Source organism: Lathamus discolor, chromosome W (assembly GCF_037157495.1).
Source record: "Lathamus discolor isolate bLatDis1 chromosome W, bLatDis1.hap1, whole genome shotgun sequence".
Lineage (NCBI taxonomy): Eukaryota > Metazoa > Chordata > Aves > Psittaciformes > Psittacidae > Lathamus > Lathamus discolor.
Genome location: NC_088908.1, coordinates 29,026,869 through 29,046,851, shown reverse-complemented (window position 1 = coordinate 29,046,851; position 19,983 = coordinate 29,026,869). Strand labels below are relative to the sequence as shown.

Genomic DNA, 19,983 nt, shown 5'->3' with positions numbered 1-19,983 from the left:
GATGATCCTAAGTGAGATCATAGAGCATGTGTGGGAAAATGGAGGGATCAGGGCCAGTAAGCATGGGTTCATGAAGGGCGGGTCCTGCTTGACCAACCTGATCTCCTAGGGTAAGGTGACCCACCTGGTTGATGAGGGAAAGGCTGTGGACATTGTCTACTTGGAATTGTGTAAAGCATTTGACACTGTCTCCCATAGCATTCTCCTGGAGAAATAGGCTGCTCATGGCCTGGATAGGTGGATTCTCGGGACCGATGTTAGGCCAGTCTTGATTAATATCTTCATTGATGATCTGGATGATGGGATTGAGTGCACCCTCGGGAAACTTGTGGATGACACCAAGTTGGCTGGGAGTGTTGATCAGCTGAAGGACAGGAAGGCTCTGCAGATAGATCTAGACAGGCTGGATAGATGGGCTGTGGCCATGACATGAGGTTAAACAAGGTAAAATTCCAGGTCCTGCATTTGGGCCATGACAACCCCCTTCAATGCTCCATGCTTGAGGAAGAGTGGCTGGAAAGCTGCTCGGCAGAAAAGGACCTGGGGCTGCTATGGTAAGGTGACCCGCCTGGTTCATGAGGGAAAGGCTCATTTGGATTTAAGTAAAGCATTTGACACTGTCTCCCTGGAGAAATTGGCTGCTCATGTCCTGGATAGGTTTATTCTTTGCTGGGTTGGTGTCATGGGTTCAGCTGTAGCAGTTGCTTTTCTCCTTCTTAGTAGCTGGTGCAGTGCTGTGTTTTTGATTTTAGTCTGAGAAGAATGCTGATAACACACTGATGTTTTAGTTGCTGCTAAGTAATGTTTGCTCCTATCAAGGACTTTTTCAGTCTCATGCTCTGCCAGTAGAGGAGGGGCACGGGAATACATGAAGAAGCAGAGACAGGACACGTGTTCTTAACCTGTGGGATTTACATTGTTTCGATTCTCCTCTCCCTCCCTCCGGGAGCGGGGGGGGAAAGAAGGGGGGGAGTGAGCAAGCTGCTGCATGGTTCCGAGTTACCAGCTGGGCTTAAACCGTGACAGTTGGAAACTGGCTGGATGGCCGAGCCCAAAGAGTGGTTGTAAATGGCATCACATCTGGTTGGTGACTGGTCACTTAGTGTTGTCCCTCAGGGCTTGGTTTTAGGGCCAGTGTTGTTTAGTATCTTCATAGATGATCTGAATGAGGGGTTTAAGTGCACCCTCAGTAAATTTGTGGACACCGAGTTGGCTGGAAGTGTGTAACGGATGGGTTCCTAGCTGAGAGTTGATTCCCTCTCATGACTGAGAGATATAACAAATATGTTTTTTTGGTCAAAGTACATTTGGTTGAGTATATATAAGTTCACTGAGACTGTTTGTCGGAATGAGACAGGAAAACATAGGTGTGAAGCTGCCTATGACCTTCATACTTGGCTGCACTGGGGTACCCGGCCAACACTCTTGACATGGACAACAGTGAGATTATGAGAAACTGCACAGCCCCACTAGTAAACAATTCGAGATCTGGCATAAAGCCAGTTCTTTTTCTAAGGGTATAAAAGCAGGACCCTCTTGTAGCCAAATTGGAAGCCTCACCTATAGGGGGGTGGACTCGCCATGTGAGAATTTTCCCAATTACCTGAGACTCCTGGCATCGGCTGCAACGGGGCTTCCCAACTAGAAGTGTGGGCTTGGGTGGTAATTGGCGATGTATTTTTTCTTAATCTCTGTTTTCTCTATGCAGTAATGATTTAATGTGCTGTTAATTTTCCTGTGTACTTTACTCTCTATATAGATCTCCGATTTGCTTCGTTGTACTTATTTACTGCATGTATCGAGATATATACCCTATTTGTGTTAGTGCGCTTATTCACTTTAGTGTGCTTGATTAATAAACTGTACACGCTATACAGCTAGTACATGGTCGTTTTGTGGCTTACCCTACCCATCAGCAGAACAATTTGGAGTAGTCTGCAGGACACAAAACAAAATGTCATTTTATTTTTAAGATAAAGAATAAGGTTTCTAAGATGGTGGAGCTGGATATCCCCAGCTGGGAACAATTACCTTATCATAACATAGCTACTGAACAATCATGTTATGGTTTATGTGAGAATTGGGACTCCTGTTTGAATGAGGCAGAACCTCCTGATATAGTTAAATATTTGCAAAAAGTTTCAGTAGAAAAAGGGGAGGAATCGATTGCTCTGGGGAGACAAGGGTGGATTCTGATGGCTGCATACTGAAAGCAACGTCAGCATAGAGCAAATGCAGTATAAGATTGATTTGGAGAAACAAGTTTGTAAACTGCAGGGAAAAATAGTTATGGTCCAGTGCCCAAATCGACTATTAACTGATAAATTGGTTACTTATCAAACTGTAGCAGAAAAAGTAGCTGTTTGTGTCACCTAATATAAATATCAAAAGCAAAGGGGTTGAGTTAACCAGAAAAAAGTGCACACAGTGATCACGGAGGCAGGAAGGAATTGGGACCGTGAGAAATGGGATGGAGATGTGTGGGATTCAACCGATTTGGATAGTAGTTCAGAGGGTGAGGTGTTTGTTGAAGCAAAGCCAATATTATGAAGGAAATTGGAACATGACCTTCCAGGTCATCCAGTTAGGTGGGATGTGGTAGAAGATTTCACTCAGCACACAATTAATGATATTATGGACAGGTTCAAACAAAAACCTGGAGAATCTTTGCTTTCTTGAGCCATCAGGTCACATGATTTGTGAGTTAAATTGGATCCAGACGATGTTAAGAAATTTGCAATGTTAAGCTCCGACTCATTTGTTCAGGACACCTGAGGCATCAAGGATGAGATTAATTTGTTAGCAGTGGTAGTGGAAGGCTGTAGCAGAAAATGCCCCACTAAAGGGGAATAGCCCGGTGCAGATTGACCTTGGTATACTTTATGGGATTGTGTTAAGTGTGTTGAGGAGGGGATGAAAACTGCCACTTCTGTCTGAGATGCAGACACTATGCTCCAGATTCCACTACCACTTTCAATTCGGAACAGGATTATTAGGGCTGCACCACATGCGCATAAAGGTATTACGATGACTTTATTGATAAATGAAACTGAAAACCCCATAGGAGAAGTCATAGAAAAAAAACCCAGCAGTTAGGAGATTTGGGGGAATGGGGCCCCAAACAAAACACAAGAGGCAATACCAGGAGGGGCAAGGAGAAAGAGAATCAACTCTCTTGGAAAGATACGTTTGCTGCCTTGCTGGAAGATGGGATGGCCCAAGATAAGATTGACAGGATTCCCACCAATGAAATGTGGAGATTGTACAAGCAATGTGGGTTACATAAATCTGTGAAAAGGGTAAACAATTAAAGTTCAAAGTTGACATGACAGATGGAGCAATTTGACCTGCTCCCCACTTCGAGCCTCAATGGGGTGGTACACTTACCATTGGAGGGCTCCCATTGGTGAGTCAACGGTTCTGGGGGATGAAAAAGGATGGGACCTTCCCAGGGAGCGCGGCAAACAGAGCCGGCAAACAGAGAGCGTCGAGGCAGAGGGTCGAGGCAGTTTGCCGGCAAACAGAGAGCGTCGAGGCAGAGGGTCGAGGCAGTTTGCGCGGCAGTTCGTGTGAGCAGGTGAGCGGGCAGGTGAGCGGGCAGGGAAGCGTTCCAACTGCCTCATCGAGAGGACTCGCCTGGAGTACAGGAGGGGGAAGGAGTGCTGAGAGACGTAGACGGATTGATTGACCAGATAGATCATGGTTACAACACGATCCAAAGCTGTAGTGAGTACTAATGTGTGTATCCAGACTGAGCCTTCCTGCAGACATGCAGCTGTGCAGGTCTCTGGCTGCAGCGAATGCCTGAGCCTGGCACTTGTATTGGAGGGAGCCAGTGATACTGCTTGTGTTCGCTGTGAGCAAATAAATGACCTGCTCAGGCAGGTGGCTGAACTGAGGGAGGATGTTGAAAGGTTGAGAGCCATTAGAGAGTGTGAAAGTGAAATAGATTGGTGGAACCACACCCTAAGGCAAGGGCAGAGGGAAGTGGTTCAACAAGTTATGGATCCCCTTCCCTCCTACCATCAGACAGAAGGAGAGAGCTTAATGGACAAGGATGGATGGAGGGAGGTTCCTCCTCAGAGAGGTAAGCGAAAACCCTCACAATCCCTTCCTCCCTCCCATTTGCCCTTGAATAACAGGTACGAGGTCTTGGAAATTCAGGGCCAGGTGAATGGAGATGGTGAGGCAAATCTATCTAGTGAGTCACCCAGGGCTAGTCACTCACCCCCATGCCTCAGAACTTCCCCAACCAAGAAGAAAAGAAGAGTAATTGTGGTGGGTGACTCCCTTCTGAGGGGAACAGAAAGGCCCATTTGTGGACCGGATCCACCCCACAGGGAGGTCTGCTGCCTGCCTGGGGCTCGGATTAGAGATGTTAAAAAGAAACTCTCTGAACTGGTGCAGCCGTCTGACTACTATCCGCTGCTGGTTTTTCAGGTTGGCAGTGACGAAATTATTACGAGGAACGTAAGGGCAATGAAGAGAGACTTCAGGGCCCTGGGACGGCTGGTTAAAGGGTCTGGAGCGCAAGTGGTGTTTGCCTCCATACCTGTTGCAAGCGAGGGTGAAGGGATATATAAGAAGACTCTGCAGGTTAATGTATGGCTATGTGACTGGTGCCAAAGGCAGGGGTTTGGGTTTTTCAGTCACGGGCTGCTGTATGTGACACCTGGTTTGCTGGTGACAGGCGGGATACACCAGTCCCAGAGAAGAAAAAGGGTTTTGGGGCAGGAGTTAGCAGGGCTTATTGACAGGGCTTTAAACTAGTTATGAAGGGGGGAGGGGATTTAACTGGGCCTGTTGGGGACAAGCCCAAGAGGAACATGCTAGGGATTGAAGGATGGCAGGCTAAGGAGGACTATCAATCTCTTGTTTCACTTGTGGGAAAGGATAGCTTTTTAGACCCTGTCCCGCAGGGGAAAAAGGGTACTAGGACTGGCTCCCTGAAATGCCTGTACACCAATGCACGCAGCATGGGGAATAAACAGGAGGAGTTAGAAGTCTGTGTGCAGGCTAAAGGTTATGATCTAGTGGCAATTACAGAGACATGGTGGGACAGTTCACATGACTGGAATGTGGTCATGGATGGCTATGTCCTTTTTAGGAAAGATAGGTCAGCGAAGCGAGGTGGTGGAGTTGCTCTTTACGTGAGAGAGCAACTAGAATGTATTGAGTTCTGTCCGGGGTCGGATGAGGAGCAAGTGGAATGTCTGTGGGTACGAATTAAGGGGCAGACTGGCATGGGTGATACAGTTGTGGGGGTCTATTACAGACCTCCTGATCAGGACGAAGGAGTTGATGAGGCTTTCTACAGGCAACTGGAAGTAGCCTCGCGACTACATGCCTTAGTCGTCGTGGGGGACTTTAACTACCCCGATATTTGCTGGAAGACTCACACAGCCAGTCATTCACAGTCTAGGAGGTTCCTCGAGTGCATTGATGATAATTTCTTAATGCAAATGGTGGACGTACCAACTAGGAGAGCAGCGCTGCTAGATTTAGTACTCGCCAACAAGGAGGGTTTGGTCGAAGTGGTGACGGTCAATGGCAGCCTTGGCTGCAGTGACCATGAGATGGTGGAGTTTAGGATCCTGTGTGGGAGGAATAGAATACCTAGCAAAGCCACAGTTCTGGATTTCCGAAGGGCCAACTTTGGCCTCTTCAGTCAACTGCTAAGGGAAGTCTCATGGGAAAGTGTACTAGGCGGTAAAGGGGCTCAGGATAGTTGGTTAGCATTCAAGGACCGCTTCTTCCAAGCTCAGGATCGGAGCATCCCAATGAGTAGGAAATCAAGTTCCACGTTAATATCAGGAAGAACTTCTTTACTGTAAGAGTGACAGAGCACTGGAACAGGTTGCCCAGGGGGGTTGTGGAGTCTTCTACACTGGAGATATTCAAGACCCGCCTGGACAAGTTCCTGTGTGATGTACTGTAGGTTACCCTGCTCTTGGGGGGGGTTGGACTAGATGATCTTTTGAGGTCCCTTCCAACCCTTGGGATTCTGTGATTCTGTGATCAGTACACCAAACTTTATCCGTGCCCAGATGTAAAAATGTTAAAACAATTGAGAGAATTTTAAAAACTGACTGAGGGCCATGCTCCAGAACAAGGAGGGGCGAGGACAAATCGTCGTACTCACATAGAGCTTCAAATTTACTGGAAATATAGATCTTGTCAAACAGTTAAGGCCCTCATAGATACTGGAGCAGAGGCCTCTTTAATTTATGGTAATCCTAAAAAATTTAAAGGGCAAAATGTTTTGATTACAGGACTAGGTGGAAAACAAATTAAAGTGGTACAGAGAAAAAATTGAGATGAAAATTGGCACTCTGCCTAAATGAACTTATTCAGTGATGATTGTTCCTGTCCCTGAATATATAATTGGAATTGACATTTTAAAAGGATTGACTTTATGTTTACCTAATGGTAAGCACCAATTCAGAACCAGGACATAAGTATCAGCTCTGCCAGTTTTAGTTGGGAAAGTTAAAATGTCTCTGATACAAATCCCATCTACCACCAAGGTAATCACAGTGAAACAATATTGTATACCAGTGTCCTGGGTTCAGCAATAGCAGTCATTTTCCTCCTTCTTAGTAGCTAGTGCAGTGCTGTGTTTTGATCTTTTGGCCTGGGAACAGTGCTGATAATGCCGATGTTTTTAGTTGCTGCTCAAATGTTTGGTCTGGCCAAGGACTTCCTGAGCCTCATGCTCTGCCAGGGAGGAGGGGAGGCCGGGAGGAAGCAGAGACAGGACACCTGACCCAAACTGACCAAAGAGGTATTCCATATCACAGCACATCATGCCCAGGATGTAACGGAGAGTTACCCCGGAAGGGATAGTTCACTGCAGGGTTGGACACGGTATCGGTTGGTGCTTGGCTGGGGGGAGTGGGGCAAGTTATTGGTCGGCTGATGTTGAGGTGTTGTATTCTTTCCCCTTGTTATTTCCTTTATCATTATTATTATTGGTGGTAGCAGTAGTGATTTGTGTTATACCTTAGTTACTAAACTGTTCTTATCTCAACCTGTGGGAGTTGCATTCTTTTCGATTCTCCTCTCCATCCCTCCGGGAGTAGGGGGAGGGCAAGAAGGGGGGGGGGGGGGGGGAGTGAGAGAGTGACTGTGTGATTTATGGATGACTTTTGTTTAAACCACGACAGGAAGCATGCCTGGTTTGCTGATGGGTCAGCTAAATATATTAATGGGAAACATTTTTGGAAAGCCATAGCCATCCCAGAATAAGTTCCAAGTCACTATGGGTGAAGGTAAAAGCAGCGGGTACACTGAATTATATGCCGTATATGTGGCAATTAAACAAGAAGAACTAAGACAATGTCGTGACTTTACAGATTCATGGTCAGTTGCCAATGGCTTAGTTACCTGGCTACTCTTTCACGGACACTCCCTTGTCGTGGGGAAAGAGTTTGCTTGCCCTTTTGAGGTTGAGAGCTATGCTGGTAGTGGCATATGCCTCCGGTAGGGTCTCCCATGCCAAACAGGTGTCAACTGAAGGGTCAGACAAAGTGTGTTCATGGGCAGGATGGGCCCACTAGCCTTCAGGCAGCCATCCTAGGAGAAGGACAACTCTAACTTCAAACCTGGGCAGATGGAGCTCGTTTAGCCCTGTAAGGCCATCCATCTAAGAGAAGGACACTAACCAAACCTACGACCTCAGGACTTTGCTGTCACCGTCCAAGCTTGCTAGGCCTGGGCAGATAAACCTCAGGTGTAAAGGGTGGGGCCAGTTCTGCGCACGCTGTGCCTCACCTAAAAAATCCACTGCGCAGGCCCGAAGGGTTTACCCACACTTGCAAAGCCCTGTAGCGACAGGCGAGGGACAAAACGGCAGGTGATAATGTGCACTGGAAGTCGCAGACCCAACCCTGCATGCAGGCGGTTCAGGACATTGGTCGCTCAAGACTGACCCAGAAGATGACAGTCTTGTTCGGCAACATCCTGAATGACCAAGCAGGCTTTTTTCAAGGAGAGCACTGCTTGCTCCATATGGAGGGAGGCCTAGAAAAGGTGGCCTAACCAAAGCTCATCTCTCCCTCCACCTGGTTGGCTAGCCGTGGCCAATGGGTATATTCTGTTGTGGTCAATCAAAGACAAAGAGACAAAGGCATACACCTGGCTCCAAAGGTGTGTCCAGATTGACACTTGCATGTTGGAACATCAGAACCATGCTTGATACAGCGGACAGTGGGTGTCCCGAGCACCGTTCTGCGCTAATTGCCCACAAGCTGTCACGACTCAGTATCGACATTGCTGCTCTCAGTGAAGTTCGCCTTCATGAGGAAAGTAGCCTTAAAGAACATGGTGCCGGCTATACACTATACTGGTTAGGTAAATCCAAAACTGAAAGTCATCTTTCTGGAGTTGGCTTCATGATTAAAAACTCCATCGTCTCTAAACTTGAAAATTTGCCGACAGGTCATTATTAATAATAATAATTAATAATTATTATTAATAATAACAATTAGTATTATCTCCTTACGTCTTTGTCCTGGGTTTACCACGAGCTGTTTTGCTCCTTCTTAGTAACTGGTGCAAGCTCTGTGTTTTGACTTCCAGCCTGGGCAGAGAGCTGATAACACCAATTGTTTTTAATTGTTGTTAAGTAATGTTTATTCTGGCCAAGGACTTAGTGAGTCTCATGCTCTGCTGGGGACGAGGGGAGGCCGGGAGGAAGCAGAGACAGGACACCTGACCCAAACTAGCCAAAGAGGTATTCCATACCACAGCACGTCATGCCCAGGGAGGTAACTGGGAGTTACCCGGAAGGGCACGCTCTCTCTTCGGGGGGGTCGAACTCGTTCAGCAGTGGTATCGTATTCTCTTGTTATTTTCTCTTATCAATATTATCATTGGTGGTAGCAGTAGTGACTTGTGTAATACCTTAGTTACTGGGCTGTTCTTATGTCAACCCGTGGGAGTTATATTCTCTCGATTCTCCTCCCCATCCCTGCGGGAGCGGGGAGGGTCGAGGGGGGGTGTGAGTAGACGAGCTGTGTGGATCGGTATAAACCACGACAGTCTTCCACTACACAATAAGGAACATGTTGCTCTTTTCAGCATATATGCTCCAACTCTGCAAGCTGACCCTGCAGAAAAAGACAAATTCTACTCCGACCTGCATCGCCTCACTCAAAAGGTTCCTATAGATGATAAGATCATAATCCTTGGTGACTTCAAAGCCCGAGTAGGTAAGAACTTTGAAGCCTGGAAAGGAGTAAGCAAGCACGGTGTTGGTAGCTGCAATGATAACGGATGCCTCTTGCTAGAGTTTTGTGCAGAGCAGCAGCTTAATCAATACTATTTTCCAGCAGAAAGACAGCCTGAAGACAACCTGGATGCATCCTCGATCTAAACATTGGCACCTTATCGATTATGTTTTAGTGCACCAGAGAAATGTTCGCAAAGTCTGTCACACCTGAGTGATGCCTCGTGCAGAATGTCAAACAGACCACCGCCTTGTGCATTGCAAACTTAACCTCCACTTTAAGCCCAAACCTAAGAGTGGTGGCATTCTGAGGAGGAGGATCAAAGTTAATAATTGTCAAATAGCTGCAGTGAGGGACAGCTTTCAGGCTAACCTTCAAACTAGGCTTGAAGACCATCTTATAGATTCTTCTCATAAAGCTCTTTGGCAACATATTACAAATAGCATCCTGCAGACCTCCGAAGAATCCCTTGGGTTCTCCTTAAAGAAAAATAAAGACTGGTTTGACGATAACAATCAGGAGGTCCAAGAACTGCTGACAAAGAAGAGATCTGCCCATCAAGCACACCTCGCTCAGCCACTTTGCCATGTAAGAAAAGAAGCCTTTTGTCTTGCATGCAGTAAACTCCAACAGAAGCTTCGAGACATCCAGAACAAGTGATGGCTCAACCTAGTAGAAAAGACTAAACTATGCACAGATTTGGGTGACCACAGAGGATTCTATGAGGCTCTGAAAGCAGTGTATGGATCCACATACCAGGTTCAAAGCCCCTTACTTAGTGCAGATGGCCAAACGCTTCTTACAGATAAAATCTCCATCCTGAGTCATCGGTCTGAACATTTTCAAACACTCTTTAGTGCTAACCATGTAGTCCAAGGTGAAGGAATCCAGCACATTTTACAACATCCAGTGAAAAACGAATTGGATATAGCCCCTAACATGGGAGAGACTCTTAAGGCTACACAGCAGGTGAAAACTGGCAAGGCAGCTGAGGTCGACGGAATCCCACCCGAAATCTGGAAGCATAGATGCTAAGCACTTCATGCTCGAGAGAGGATGCCTTTAACACCGGAGCGGGGGAGAGATCAGCGTCCAGGAGCCTCAACTCAGAGCGGCCAGAGCTACCGAGGGAGCTTCAAGTCCTCGACAGGACCTGCCCAGGAGCCGGCAGCTCCGCGGACGAGAGCCACTGACTCACAGGGGGCGGAGCCAGGATCAGCAGCACCAACCCTGAGTGGTTAAAAACCTGCCCCAGGGAGCGCGAGCGACCAGGAGCGGGGCAAACAGAGCGGGACGAGGCAGTTCACGCGGGCAGGCGAGCGGGATGGTGAGCACCTGTCATATGGTCAGGGCCCGGCCTGGGAGCTCTGCTCTGGCTGCCCCGGCGGTGGCCAGCATAGGCACCCAGACAGAGCAGATGACAGGGGAGGCTGCAGTGCAGAGCTTGGAGTGTAGAATGTGCCTGCACTGGGCTTGTGAGGGAAAGGAGCATGACGGGCAGGGCTGCACTCGGTGCTCCCTGATGGAGGCCCTCCTGCAGCAGGTGGCTGAGCTGCGGAATGCTATTAGCGGGCTTCAAGATTTCAGGGTAGCTGAGAGGAAGCAGGGCTGCTTGCTCCAGCCCCATACTGCGCAGGGGCCTCAAGCTTCCCCTCCAGCTCATGAAGGAAAGAAGGAGGCCACCAACCCGGGAAATTGGGAATTGGTGACAAAGAAAAATAACAAAAGAAGGAGGAAAAGGACAATTAAAAGCAAGGAGCATCCTCCTAAATCTGTTCTCCCCACGCAGAACTGCTTTGCTGTCCTGCAGGAAACTAACGAGGAAACGTACTTGCACCACAAACAGCCAGATTATGCACGGGTAAAGATCTCTACTGGCGCTACAAAAAAAAAGTGGCGGGTTGTAGTAATAGGGGACTCTACTTTGAAAGGGACAAAAGCACTCGTCTGTCGTCCTGACCCCGTATCGAGGGAGGTGTGCTGCCTACCAGGGGCACGGATCAGGGATGTTACAGAGAGGCTACTTGCTCTAGTAAGTTCCACGGACTATTACCCGCTCCTGGTGATCCATGTGGGTGCTAGGGATATAGATAGTAGTAGACTGGGGACCATAAAGAAAGACTACAGAGCCCTGGGAGAGGTGGTTAGGGGCTCCAGTGCTCAGATAGTCTTTTCGTCAATTCTCCAGGACACAGGGGAGGACCAAGAAAAAGCTAGGAGGATTGGCCAGGTCAATAGATGGTTAAAAGGGTGGTGTCATAGTCAGGGGTTTGGGTGTCTTGAACATAAGACTGAAGTTAGTAGTCCAGATCTACTGGGGGCTGGTGGAGCTGCTCTGGTAAAGAAGGGGAAGAACAGTTTTGGTAGGAGGCTAGCCAGACTAGTCAAGGAGGCTTTAAACTAGATGTGTTGGGGGATGGGGGCATCATTCCATCCCAACACACCCAGTCAGATGCCAACAGCTATAATAAATGCTTGGAACAATGTAGATATATTCCAGCTGCTCCAGCCAACGAGCCGGCTTCAATTGGAGCTCGTCTCAGATGTCACTATACAAACGCCCGTAGCATGGGGAACAAACAAGAGGAATTAGAGATGTGTACACATCTACGGTGGTATGATATAATAGGCATCACAGAAACATGGTGAGATGGCTCCTATGACTGGAGTGTTGGAATGGAAGGTTACAGGCTCTTTAGAAAGGACAGGCCTGGCAGGCGGGGAGGGGGAGTTGCCCTTTATGTTAGGGATAGGCTGGAGAGTACAGAACTCTGTCTGGGGGCAGGTGAGCAGTTTACAGAGAGTTTGTGGGTCAGGGTTAAAGGGAAAACAGCCATGGGAGACATTACTGTGGGAATCAGTTACAGGCCACCTGATCAAGGAGAACCTGTGGATGAAGCACTCTACAGACAGATAGGAAAAGCCTCATGCTCCCAGGCCCTCGTTCTCATGGGGGATTTCAACCACCCTGACATCTGTTGGAACAATGGCACTGCACGGCACAAGCAATCCAGGAGGTTCCTCGATTGTGTGGAAGACAACTTCCTTCTGCAAGTAATAGAGGAGCCGACAAGGAGAGGTGCCATGCTTGACCTTGTGCTCACCAACAGGGAAGGGCTTGTTGAGAATGTGGTGCTCCAGGGCAGCCTTGGATGCAGCGATCACGAGATGGGCGAATTTGAGATCCCCAGGACAGTGAGAAGAGCGTGTAGCAAGCTCACTGCCCTGGACTTCAAAAGAGCAGACTTTGGCCTCTTCAGGAGCCTGCTTAGTAAGGTTCCATGGGGTATAGCCCTGGAGGGCAGGGGGGCCCAAGACTCTTGGTTGATATTCAAGGATCACCTGCTACAAGCTCAGGAGTGCTGCATCCCAACTAGAAGGAAGTGCAGCAGGAGGGCCAGGAGACCTCCTTGGATGGATAAGGAGCTGCTGAGGAAAATTCAAAGGAAAAAAGAGGCTTATAAAAAATGGAAGCAAGGACAGGTGGCCTGGGTAGAGTACAGGGATGTTGTCCGGGAAGCTAGGGACCAGGTTAGGAAGGCTAAGGCCCAGTTAGAATTAAACCCAGCCAGATATGTTAAGGATAATAGGAAGGAATTCTACAGGTACATAGCAAACAAAAAAACAGACTAGGGACAACATAGGCCCCCTGAGGAAGCTTTCGGGAGAACTGGTTACGCAGGATTTGGAGAAGGCTGAGGTTCTGAATGACTTCTTTGCCTCGGTCTTCACTGGCAAAGGCTCTGACTGCACCACCCAGTTCTTAGAAAGCAGATGCAGGGGCTGTGAGAATGAAGACCTTGGGCCCACTGTAGAAGAGGGTCTGGTTCCAGATCATCTTAAATATCTGAAAGTGAACAAGACCATGGGACCTGTTGAAATCCATCCGTGGGTCCTGAAGGAGCTGGCAAATGAAGTTGCTAAGCCACTGGCCATCGTATTTGAAAAATCATGGCAGTCAGGTGAAGTTCCCAACGACTGGAAAAAGGGAAATATAACCCCCATTTTCAAGAAGGGGAAAACGGAAGAGCCGGGGAATTACAGACCAGTCAGTCTCACCTCTGTGCCTGGTAAAATCTTGGAGCACATTCTCCTGGATGGCATGCTAAGGCACATGAAAAACAACAAGGTGCTTGGTGACAGCCAGCATGGCTTCACTAAGGGGAAATCCTGCCTGACCAATTTGGTGGCCTTCTATGATGGGGCTACAGAATTGATGGATAAGGGTAAAGCAGTTGATGTCATCTACCTGGACTTGTGCAAAGCGCTTGACACTGTCCCACACGACATCCTTCTCTCTAAATTGGAGAGATATCAATTTGATGGATGGACCACCCGGTGGATAAAGAACTGGCTGGACGGCCACACACAAAGAGTTGTGGTCAATGGCTCGATGTCCGGCTGGAGACCAGTAACGAGTGGTGTCCCGCAGGGATCGGTGTTGGGACCGGTCTTGTTTAACACCTTCGTTGCTGACATGGACAGTGGGATTGAGTGCGCCCTCAGCAAGTTTGCCGATGACACCAAGCTGTGTGGTCCAGTTGATATGCTGGAGGGAAGGGATGCCATCCAGAGGGACCTTGACACGCTTGTGAGGTGGGCTGATGCCAACCTTATGAAGTTCAACCACGACAAGTGCAAGGTCCTACACCTGGGTCGGAGCAATCCCAGGCACAGCTACAGATTGGGCAAAGAAGAGATTCAGAGCAGCCCTGCAGAGAAGGACTTCGGGGTGCTGGTTGATGAGAAAATGAACATGAGCCGGCAGTGTGCGCTCGCAGCCCAGAAAGCTAACCGTATCCTGGGCTGCATCAAAAGGAGCGTGACCAACAGGTCGAAGGAGGTGATCCTGCCCCTCTACTCTGCTCTTGTGAGACCTCACCTGGAGTATTATGTGCAGTTCTGGTGTCCTCAACATAAAAAGGACATGGAACTGTTGGAACAAGTCCAGAGGAGGGCCACGAGGATGATCAGGGGACTGGAGCACCTCCCGTATGAAGACAGGCTGAGGAAGTTTGGGCTTTTCAGCCTGGAGAAGAGAAGGCTGCGTGGAGACCTAATAGCAGCCTTCCAGTACCTGAAGGGGGCCTATAGGGATGCTGGGGAGGGACTCTTTGTCAGGGACTGTAGTGACAGGACAAGGGCTAACGGGGTTGGAACTAGATGATCTTGAGGTCCTCTCCAGCCCTAACTATTCTATGATTCTATGATTCTATGATATTTCATATACCATATTATCCACAAACCGCCGGATTAATTGAACGGATGAATGGAAACATTTTTCTCTTCATGTTAGTCTTTAGCGTCCTAACAAAACATGCAACTTCTCCACTGGGAAATTAGGTACGTTTTAACCTCAGTGAGAACATTGTCTTTTTTCAGTTCCATAAAGATTTATTAATCATACATCTTTGAAACAACTTTGTACCAGACTGCCCACACATCAAAACCCACTACAAATCAAATCTTAGGGGAATCCAGTGCACCTAAAACTTCAAGAACATGTAGGCTCACATGTAAGGCTGGTTTTCTCTTAGCGTTTCTGGAAAAAGTCAGCAGCAGCAGACTGCTCAATAACGTAAAAATCTGACTACTTGTTTCCATGGGAAATTCTAAAAGGGAAAGAATAAAAATGATATCCATTATTAATATGAGGCTTGTATGCACTTACATAATAGCATATTAAATCATCAGCTGCATATTTTCCAAAGAAAGTGTCTAAAAAAGATTAATTCTATAAATAGAAATGGTTAATTGCATTAAAACATATTTAGACTGAAAACTCCTACCAACATAGCAACAATGAAGACTGATTTTCCCAAGTAAATACTCCAGATGGTAGGGGAAATGGGGCTATTCCAGACCCTTGCTCTTCCACTGTCAGGTGCTTATTTCTCTCTTACCTGCTCTTAAGAATTAGCCATGCTGCTGTAGCCCAGGATAATGAGCATACTGTATTGCACATAAGTTTTTCATACCCAAATAAAATTCAGTTCTGCGGCATAAAAAGTAGGAAGAGATGATTGCTCTCAAAACTTTGATGTGGGTAGGGATTATTCAGACAGCACACTGAAGGGTAATGGACTCTGAAACTGCTGAAAACAATGGGCATTCATAGAATAGTTAGGGTTGGAAAGGACCTCAAGATCATCTAGTTCCAACACCCCCACCATGGGCAGGGACACCTCACACTAAAACATCTCACCCAAGGCTTCGCCCAACCTGGCCTTGAACACTGCCAGGGATGGAGCACTCACAACCTCCCTGGGCAACCGATTCCAGTGTCTCGCCACCCTCACAGTAAAGAACTTCCTCCTTATATCCAATCTAAACTTCCTCTGTTTAAGTTTTAACCCATTACCCCTTGTCCTGTCACTACAGTCCCTGACAAAGAGTCCCTCCCCAGCATCCCTATAGGCCCCCTTCAGGTACTGGAAGGCTGCTATGAGGTCTCCACACAGCCTTCTCTTCTCCAGGCTGAACAGCCCAAACTTCCTCAGCCTGTCTTCATACGGGAGGTGCTCCAGTCCACTGATCATCCTCGTGGCCCTCCTCTGGACTTGCTCCAACAGTTCCATGTCCTTTTTGTGTTGAGGACACCAGAACTGCACACAATACTCCAGGTGAGGTCTCACAAGAGCAGAGTAGAGGGGCAGGATCACCTCCTTCAACCTGCTGCTCACGCTCCTTTTGATGCAGCCCAGGATACGTTTGGCTTTCTGGCCTGCGAGCGCACACTGCCAGCTCATCTTCATTTTCTCATCGACCAGCACCCCCAAGTCCTTCTCCACAGGGCTGTTCTGAATCTCTTCTTTGCCCAATCTGTAACTGTGCCTGGGATTGCTCCGACCCAGGTGTAGGACCTTGCACTTGTCGTGGTTGAACTTCATGAGGTTGGCATCAGCCCACCTCACAAGCGTGTCGAGGTCCCTCTGGATGGCATTCCTTCCCTCCAGCGTATAGGAGACATTCATGGCTCTAGACATCGTCCCTGCATATATAGCTAGTTCAGATAAGGGCAATTAACATTTTTGTTCATTAACAATATAACCTATCAGGCAACATTTATCAAATTACATAATTAGTAGTACTACGCTAGCACACTTTGTCTCACTCTTGATTTTTTGCCACATGTGTCATGTACATTTGACTTCATCTGGATCTACAGGTGCATTCCCAGCATCCAGCCTACGATAGATCATCTCTACAATGGCTGATTCCCTCAGGGACTGGATGCCTCTCGATTGTGGTACACTTGCTTGAGCAACACATAACATTGTCCTTGTAGGGAAACCTTTCCTTCACAGCTGCCAAGAGCTGCCTCCTAAGGCTGGGGCTCATTTTTCTTTTGCAATCACTTTGTGAGTTCCTCCTTCCCTCTCAAGTGATCCCAGCTGCTTGGCTTCCTTACCTTCTAGTTCGTGACTGTCAGCCCCATAGTCCCAGCATAGGAGCAACCAGGTGACGATGTGCTCCCCTGGAAGATGGCTGATGTCTGTCACTGTGGTTGGAGTGGCTGCAGTGTCTGTCACTGGTTGGAGTGGTTGCAGTGTCTATCGCTGTGGTTGGAGTGGCTGCAGTGTCTGTCGCTGTGGTTGGAGTTGCTGCAGTGTCTATTGCTGTGGTTGGAGTGGCTGTAGTGTCTGTCACCGAGGTTGGAGTGGCTGCAGTGCCTGTTGACAGGGTTGGTGTAGCTGTTGTGCTTGAGGGTTGAGTAGCTGCGTTGTCTGTTGCTTTGCCATCAAATCCAGAGACATCTTTTCCCCTTTGAAGGTGCTGGATAGTGTTGAACAGGGCTCTGTAGGCATAGGCCAAGCCCTAGCATGTTGCCATGATTTGTCCCTCTCTGGTATTGCCAGGATGACAGCACACCTTGTCTAAGTGTTCAGCTAGCTTTTCCAGATTTTGCATTTCTTCAGGAGTGAGATTCCAAAGCACTGGAGGGGCCAACTGTCCTAGGAGCTTGCCCATATGATCCCACACACCCTGACACTCATGACTGTCTAGCCACGGGAAAAAGCTCTTGGTGGTCCTCCTATATCATCATCTAACTCTAGACCAGATCCGAACCCGACCTTGCTTAACTTCCGAGATCCGATGAAATAGGGCATTCTCAGGCTGTGGGTAAAACATGCTGTATTGTGTGCCAACATGCTCATCCCCAGCACAAGCAGCAGGCAGGTTTCAAGGGTATTCAAAGGACATCCAAAACCTTTAGAAATCTTAAATGCTGATGTAAATAGCCTGGTGGAGGATCAGGGACGGTGAGGGAAAGTCTCCTTCATAGGTTGACCCCCCGAGGAGGAAAAAAAAAAAAAAAAATTCGTAATTGCTAAAAACTTCCATTATATGCCTCCCAAAGTATAGAGATGATGACCACACTGGGAACGCAAGCCAGATCGGTTTCACGATCAATGAGTCTATTGTATTACAAGTCACTGCCATAAAGTACAGTGAAACAAGAACCTTATCCCAGGCCTCCGAGCCGATAAACACTAGAACAGCAAATAATGGCTGTAAGTAAGGTATGACATGCTGAAACTCTGAGACCAAGTGCAACAACTCTGAGAGCAAATAAATCAACATTGTGATGAGTGACTGAAACACTGAATTCTGAAACAATGAAAGTTTATCACAAATATGATTAGACACACTCTGGTCAGATCTGTCATTATCTCAACCCTTCGTGCCCCATGTTGGGCACCACAAAGAACTGCCGTGGCTTAAGCCCATCCAGTAACTGAGAATCATGCAGACTCTCACTCACTCCTCACCCCTTCCCCCTCCCCCCACTCCCGCTCACGGAGGGATGGGGAGGAGAATCAAAAGAATATAAATCCTATGGGCTGAGATAAGAACAGTCCAGTAACTAAGGTATAATACAAAACCACTACTACTACTGCCAATAATAATAATGATAAGGGAAATAAGAAGGGAGAGAATACAGTTGCTCACAACCCGCCAACTGATATCCAGCCCAACCTGAGCAGCGACCTGGCCTTCCGGGGAACTGCCTCCAGTTTATATACTGGGCATGACGTGCTCTGGTATGGAATACCTCTTTGGTTAGTTTGGGTCAGGTGTCCTCCCTCAGCTTCCTCCTGACTTCCCCTCCTCCCTGGCATAGCATGAGACTGAAAAGTCTTTGATCAGAGTAAACATTACTTAGCAAGAACTAAAAACATCGGTGTGTTATCAGCATTGTTCTCAGACTGAAGTTGAAAACACAGCACTGCACCAGCTACTAAGAAGGAGAAAAATAACTGCTACATCTGAACCCAGGACAACACATCATGGGTTTTGCCCACTTCTGCTTGCATCAGCTTTACCCAAGGCAGGAACGGAAAAAAAGGATAACTCTTACTGCCCTCCTCTACGTAATTAAATACTACCACATCTCTGTATGAAACCGTTGCTGCACACAGTGTAACAGTGACCAAGGAAGAGTCCTACTCCCTCTAATTCACAAGTCAGGCTCCCTGCAGAGATAAGACCACTTCTGTGTTTACAGACCTATCCTGATTCCCGAGATGGCAGAGGGTCAATGACAACAGGCCAATCCAAATGGACAACCAGCCACTCGCATTGAACTGTGCCCAGATTTATTTCTCAACTTTCAGTTTCTTAACATTTTATTTGATAAACTCAACTCTCTTTAACAGTGGCTGAACAAAAGTGTATATATGAACTTAATGTTAATACCAGCTTTCTTCTAATTGTGTTGGCTACATGTTCCTACAGCATTAACAGAATCTCATGGCACTATTATGTTTGGAACTACAGAGAAAAATCTGGTTTATCAGAAAAACAACCAGAGCAGAGTTTAGTAGGCAGGACTGAGCATCAAGAATATAACTACTTAATTTTCCTACATACATCTTCCCAGATTTAAAGAAGAATGCTTAATATAGAGATTGTTTATCAATCATTTCCCCAGAGACAAAGAAAAAATTTAAATAGAAAGCATTTTAAAATGCAGCACAGCATTCATGGTAACGGCTGAAAAAGGCCCAAGTGATCAGCAACCTTCAACTAGAAGTCATTTTAGGGAAGTATTATTATTGGAAAGGAAATATAAAGTTTGCATAATAAAGTAACATCTGCCTTTTTCTCTAGCCTGCATCCTGCTGAGAAAGACCTTTTTGCTTTCTCTTTCTGAAAAATTTAAAAATACATATCTTTGAGTTCCAAATCAGACTTGTCCTGGGTTCAGCAGTAGCAGTCATTTTTTCTCCTTCTTAGTAGCTGGTGCAGCGCTGTGTTTTTGCCTTTTGGCCTGGGAACAGTGCTGATAACACTGAAGTTTTTAGTTACCGCTCAAATGTTTTAGTCTGACCAAGGACTTTCTGAATCTCATGCTCTGCCAGGGAGGAGGGGAAGCCGGGAGGAAGCAGAGACAGGACACCCGACCCAAGTTAGCCAAAGAGGTATTCCATACCACACCACATCATGCCATAACTGAGAGTTACCCGGAAGGGCTAGTGCACTGCCGGGGTTGGACAAGGTATCAGTCGGTGCTCGGTTGGGCTGGGTTTTATCGGTCGGCGGGTGGTGAGGTGTTGTATTCTCTTCACTTGTTATTTCCTTTATCATTATTATTATTATTGGTAGTAGCAGTAGTGATTTGTGTTATATCTTAGTTATTAAACTGTTCTTATCTCAACCTGTGGGAGTTAAATTCTTTCAATTCTCCTTCCCATCCCTCTGGGAGCAGGGGGAAGAAAAGGGGGGGAGTGAGACAGCGACTGCGTGA

The 19,983-nt window shown here is 47.3% G+C and overlaps 1 protein-coding gene across 7 annotated transcripts in view; it reads right to left on the bottom strand.

Annotated features, from left to right (window-relative positions):
- The window catches only part of LOC136004242 (C-Maf-inducing protein-like), a 236,563-nt gene that overhangs the window by 106,774 nt on the left and 109,806 nt on the right, over nucleotides 1-19,983 (bottom strand). Inside the window, exon 1 of one of the 7 annotated variants that reach the window (XM_065660553.1) lies at nucleotides 14,745-15,396. The exons of 5 other annotated variants lie outside the window; for them this stretch is intronic. In XM_065660553.1, coding sequence (XP_065516625.1) covers nucleotides 14,745-14,873 — 129 coding nt within the window. In that variant the 5' untranslated portion in view covers nucleotides 14,874-15,396. Of the gene's footprint in view, nucleotides 1-3,387; nucleotides 3,406-14,744; nucleotides 15,397-19,983 lie in introns of those variants that run through there. One more of the 7 variants, XM_065660556.1, reaches the window with a different exon arrangement.